The sequence below is a fragment of the Saccostrea echinata genome, unplaced genomic scaffold, assembly GCF_033153115.1.
Source record: "Saccostrea echinata isolate AGI-Se365-2 ecotype Australia unplaced genomic scaffold, CSIRO_AGI_Sech_v1 ptg000064l, whole genome shotgun sequence".
Taxonomy (NCBI): domain Eukaryota; kingdom Metazoa; phylum Mollusca; class Bivalvia; order Ostreida; family Ostreidae; genus Saccostrea; species Saccostrea echinata.
The window spans coordinates 5,163,213-5,168,887 of NW_026889813.1; the positions used below are offsets into that span (position 1 = coordinate 5,163,213).

The 5,675-nt window shown below is 34.2% G+C and overlaps 1 protein-coding gene across 1 annotated transcript; it reads left to right on the top strand.

The window, feature by feature from the left end:
- Nucleotides 1-2,962: 2,962 nt before the first annotated feature.
- Nucleotides 2,963-5,355, top strand: LOC133175913 (uncharacterized). The gene is made up of 5 exons (XM_061311048.1): nucleotides 2,963-2,975; nucleotides 3,119-3,314; nucleotides 4,608-4,706; nucleotides 4,835-4,934; nucleotides 5,049-5,355. Exons 2-5 carry the CDS (start codon nucleotides 3,119-3,121, stop codon nucleotides 5,236-5,238), a joined length of 585 nt encoding a protein of 194 aa, XP_061167032.1. The 5' UTR covers nucleotides 2,963-2,975; the 3' UTR covers nucleotides 5,239-5,355.
- The last annotated feature ends 320 nt before the right edge of the window (nucleotides 5,356-5,675 follow it).

The window sequence follows — 5,675 nt, forward strand, 5'->3', positions numbered from 1 at the left end:
TATAAATACTGCATTTTAAGTAAGATAAACAAGGAACAAAAAACTATAATTTCTTGGATTCTTTTATAAAGAAAAAGATTTTAACTTTATTTGCATGTGTAATTTGGTTAATATGTTCTAGCTCTTCATATTAAGGTTCCTACATTGTAAATGCATATGAAAAACGTCATAAAATTCTTGTTATTCTATCTCTTTTTTTCATCAGCAGCATTATTTCTGCTTTAAATTTCCAATTAACAATTAACATGATTAATATTAATATAATTAATCATGCATGCATCTTTTAGATGCCATCTTGTATAAACTGTTCATTTGTTTTACCAAGGTAAACCGGATCGAAACTTATAACCAGTTTAAAAACTAGTTTTAAACCTTAAACCAAAACCTGAACTAGTTTAGATGCAACAAATTCGCCCTGTGTCTCGTGCGGTTTGACGTTTGAAGAGGCGGATCAACGTTACAAGTGTAAGCTGCTATAGCTTTTTGATGGTACAACTGCGCTCGCCCCAACGGTCACACCGTAAAACATATTAAAAAATGGCTGTACAAAAAGGGCATGACGCCTTATAAAAAGAACATTGCGCCACATGAAAATGGCATGCCGCTGCGCCATGCTTAATCAAGGAAAAAAACTACTTCTATGGTTCAGTGTAGAAAGAAAACTGGCAGATAATAATTGACAGATACCGCGATTCGAAGATTGCAGCCATGGCCGGAACCAAACTTACAGTAAAATCCGGAACCAATATTATGATTTTAAGGTTCCGGCCGGAACGCAAAGTATCCGGAACGTAAATTATGCGACACCGGTCGACAGGGAACACGTGCCTACTTCTCCATGGCACCTGATCCCGCCTCTGATGCTTTTGGAGGTTCGTGTTTGCTCTGCTCCCGATTTGTATTGTTTAAATGAACTATGAGCTTGAATACTATTCGTTAACTCCATATTTCATTGAAAGGTTAATAGAATAAGTGAATTAGGCAAGACATTCTTTTATAGTTTAATGACTTGTAAATAATAGAAATGAAAATGAGACAAATATAATTTATCATATTAATCGTTCTTCAAAGACCAAGAGAGGTCAATGTGAGAGGTTATGATATGGGGTTAAAAATAGTATATTATCAATAATAGTTTGTTAATAGTCTGCATGGTGATAGTGATAAAATTAATGGGGGACAAATTAAAACTTAATTTATGAGTTGTTACTGAATACTGAACTAATTAGTTCGTTGATCCTGATCATCCTATTTCTTTGGTTTTTGGCCAACAAAGCTTCATTTATCAGTTTATTTTATACTCTATAGATCATCAAAATTGTTATATTATACTCAGGTGATGGATAAGGCCCTTTGGTCTCTTGTTTTCATTATAAAGAATAATCAGGGGTTATGGTGATCGTTTTCATCCCTGCTTGATTGTATCGTGTGCGTCTACTAGATCTATAAAGAGGCCGAAAACTTGAGTTTGAAATTTTTGGGAAAAGTTTTGCTTAGAGTTGTTACCTTGAAAGAATCAATTTATTCTTTAGAAAAATCCAGTAAAAGAAGCCGATCACGTCGAATTTAGAAAGTTACGTAATTTTAGTGTGACACGGGTTAGGGAAAGACAATTTACAATCGTAAATCAGCGAAAGATATGGACGAAGAATATAGACGAAAAATAGAATAAAACCGTCACGGTAGGTCCGTCGGTTGAGCGTTCACTCCATGATCTGAAGATCGTGAGTTCGAATCTCGGCCGTGACTGACCTAAGTCGATAAAAAATAGATGGCAACTGTTCCTTCGCCAAGCACTCGGCACTTTGAAGTGAAAGTTGCGGGTCCTTCGGATGAGACAGTAAAACCCGAGGCCCCGTGTCACGGCAGGCGTTAGCACAATAAAGATCCCTCACTGCTCAATGGTCCTGTGGGATTGTCCTAGCCTTGTACGCCATTCGTTTTTTTACACTGAAACATTTGATAAGATCTTCTAAGAGATTGACTTCCTAAACCTTGATTTTTTTTCCTCTAAACCTTGATTTTTTTTCCTCGATATTTTTTTGAATTTTTCACAAAGGTACAAATAATGGCAAGATCAAATCAACCCTGTTATAATATTCTGACCTCGACCTTCGATTTGACCTTAACCTTCCTCGTAACCTTGAACTTCAGGGTTTTTTTTCTTCAAATTTTGTATATAGATATGTTTTGACAGAGATATTTAATTTGTATAAGCCATTCATTTGTGCAATAATTTTTACTCACTGTTTACCTGAGTTTCAAAGACTCTGTTCAAAGTACATGTATTTTCATTCAACTGCAAACACTAATACAATGCAGCTGTGTCACGATGATCTGACCTTCCCTTTGACCTTGTACACCATTTTATTTTAGTTTTTCTTGATGAATTTCAAAAAGAATTTATTACATGCCTGGATAAATCTCTTTGTAAACATATCAACTTAACTACTTTAGATATCATATAATCAATAAATAGGGGTGTATGATGAAAATACTTGAAACAACGACACTTTATTTCGTTGTTAGAGGATAAAATGGATTAAAGGTTATAGTTTGAACAATTTGTAACATATTCATTGCTTAATCATATTTTACTCTCAGCTCCAACCAAAGAAATAAGGTACATTTCTTTTCATATTGAAATGCAAGTGTACCATCGGGCGCGGGGGCATTCATGTTCTATGGACACATAAAATATCAAATGTAGTTTTCTTTTCTTTTTTAAATGAAATTCTATACAATTTTACTTCTTGATAAACCATCAAGCAAAAGTCAATTGCATGGGAGATAATATCTAGGAAAAAATAAAATCTCATCTTTGGCAAAAATTTCAGCTTACTAATCATTTTTTGCCGTCCGTGGGTGAGAGCATCAATATTTTTCATAATGTATAAAAGTAGGAGAAAACCAAGTTTCTTCACAATTTCTGTAAGCGCGTCCTAGAAAAGAAAAGAATCGTACAAATAGAGAAGGTATGTTAAGATTTTACAATAGGCTTCGCTCATCAACTTTTTTAAAAATTAATTTTTAAAAAAAATCTCAGTGCATTTTTTACAGTACATGTATAAAATAAAACTAAATGCCATTTCATTAAAGTTTATATTTTTTCCTTCAGATGCATACTGCACTAGTTGTAATAGTTTGTGTTTATGAGTTGCTGTTGAGAGAAAGTGATGGTTACATCGTAGATCATAAGCACAGGTGTGACTGTAATCAAGTCAGTCACGGCTTCCGTCGCGATTTGTGGCAGAAAGAAGCAATCCACTTTTGTTTTCCACGAGGACGTGAAAACAAGAAGTGTAAAGTTCTAAGTAAGTTGTAAAGAATGTCATTTTCCGGAGTTATCTAGATATGAAAACTAGCAAGAATCAGGCGATTACGAAATTTTAATTAATTATTTCATATAAAAAAAAACGGATCTACTTTATTGTTAAATAATTCTTAATTTTTGGTAAAGTGGTGTTTTTCAAATCCAAGAAGAGTGAAAATCTTCTTGTATTTATTTTACAGTACGGCATATTATCTGAAAGACAAAAACAATTTACACCTTACAAGTCTGTGGGAGTACATTTGTAAACTCTTTTTGTCCCCCGCTTTCACTGAAAAAGGGGATATTAATTCGGGTCTGCTTTTCCGTCCGTCCGTCTGTCTGTCTGATTTTGAGGTCAAAAGGTCTTAAATTCTGTCTATTTTAACACTTTTGTTTTCGCGCGATATCTCGAGAATCCTTTGAGCTTTTTCAATGAACTTTTACATAGCAACTTCCTGTGGCCTACGGAAGACCGCTATTGATTTTGAGGTCAAAAGGTCAAAGTTCAAGGTGGTAAATTCATACATTCTGTCTATGTGTAACACTTTCGTTTCCGGGCGATATGTTAAAAAGCTTTTGAGCTTTTGCAATGAAATTTTATACCATAACTCCCTATGACCTACCTCTCTCGCCCTTCTCAAAGTGTCCAGCACCGGTTTTTTTGTCCCCCGCTTTCACTGAAAGTGGGGGATATTAATTTGTTTTATTTATTTATTGTATTAAAAGTCACTTGGAACTATTTTTAGCACAGGGGCATGTGGAGAGTTCATACATATAATACAGGTTGTCGGCGTACTTTATATTCTAATTACATCAATTAGAACTGATTAGTAAATGCTAAATTAGACACTATGTATTTTGTAAAAAATTTTGATAATGTCGAACGTGAATATAAACATTATATGTGACCTAACGTTTACATAGCTCTATAATTAGGTGCCTCTGGTCTAGGGGTATGATTCTTGTTTAGCAAGTGAGAGGACCCGAGTTCAAATTCCGGACGATCCCTTTTTTTTGAAACTTTTTTTTTCTACTAAATGATAGTATTCAACATATGAAATGAAAAAGTTATGACGTCTGGCGTGTACAAACTCATAAAATCATTATAACAGGGTGATAAATATTTTATATAAAAAGAATCTTCTATTCACATATTAAAGAATAAGCAATCAAATCTTTATATCCATATTGGCATTTTTTATTTGCTTCAATATACATATAAACTGATCATGATCTTTTTTTCCCTAAGCGGGGGACAAAAATTCTCTGAATTAGCTTGTATGTCTTGTAACAGGTGCTGATGGTGTAGGAATCGACTGTCGCAAATTTGGTGAGCATTACCATTTACAAGGTGGTTTTCCAAACAGACTTGCTCAATGCTGTGAGAAAGAAGGTGATTTAAATTTAGTTGTAAATGTATTTCAATAATTACAGTTACCCCGTTTTTCGGGGTTTATTTTTCCTTTGAGAGATGAAAACAAGCTTGACTATTTTTTCTGTAATGAAATACGTTTTAAACAGGACAGAGACTCGTTCGTTGCGAAATTCCAAATGCTGTTTTCTCATACCATGAAGGCGTCAATATCATGTACTTTGATAAGGTCTTGAGAAGCCTAAAAAGGTATCAAATTGGATGAATTTATTTTATATTTTAAAAAAGCAAACTGTACATGTGTTTTAATTTCACCTTAATTAAAGCCTCTAGTCATCTTAATACTTTTTTTTCAATTTGAAGTGCAAATCCCAGCAACCCACTAGACGGTAAATTTATAATAGAGTTGTGTGAAATGGAATTTGATGAGCTGCCACCTCCCACGCCTTCGCCAGTCGGAAATAATTCATCACCAGTCACGACGAGGAAATCACCAGGTGGAATCCCTGTTTCTATGCCCACGGACCCTCCATCACCCCAACCTGTGGTCTAAGATTATCCAGGGGTTCTGTTGCTTGGAAAAGCAAAGGAAGCTTGTTTGTGTTTTAGTCATACTAATATTACATGAAATTTGCAGTATGACCATAAATAAAAACATCGTAAAAATGAAGTTTTTTTGTTTAATTACCATCTTACGGTATTCAAACCCCCCAGGTAAAAATAAGACACGAAAGCATTTTCCTGATCAGATTCTTCTTAGTATGGTTTAGGTATGTCCAATGTCCAGTACATTTCACTCTTTGAAGCGAACTTGATCAGCATTCCAACTATTCATTTATTTTATTCAACAAAAAGACATTGACAAACTCAAAACTAACATTCCTTATGTTAACCCAACCACTTTGGGTCTTTTCATAGTGGATTACGAATTCAATAGTTTTACTTATTTTAATCAATTAAATACAAGTGGTTTGCCTTCTACATGTATAT

Coding starts and splice junctions, on each gene's coding strand:
- LOC133175913 (XM_061311048.1), top strand. CDS start 3,119: ATGCATACTGCACTAGTTGTAATAGTTTGTGTTTATGAGTTGCTGTTG. Junction 3,315..4,607: donor CAAGAAGTGTAAAGTTCTAA/GTAAGTTGTAAA, acceptor GTCTTGTAACAG/GTGCTGATGGTGTAGGAATC. Junction 4,707..4,834: donor TCAATGCTGTGAGAAAGAAG/GTGATTTAAATT, acceptor CGTTTTAAACAG/GACAGAGACTCGTTCGTTGC.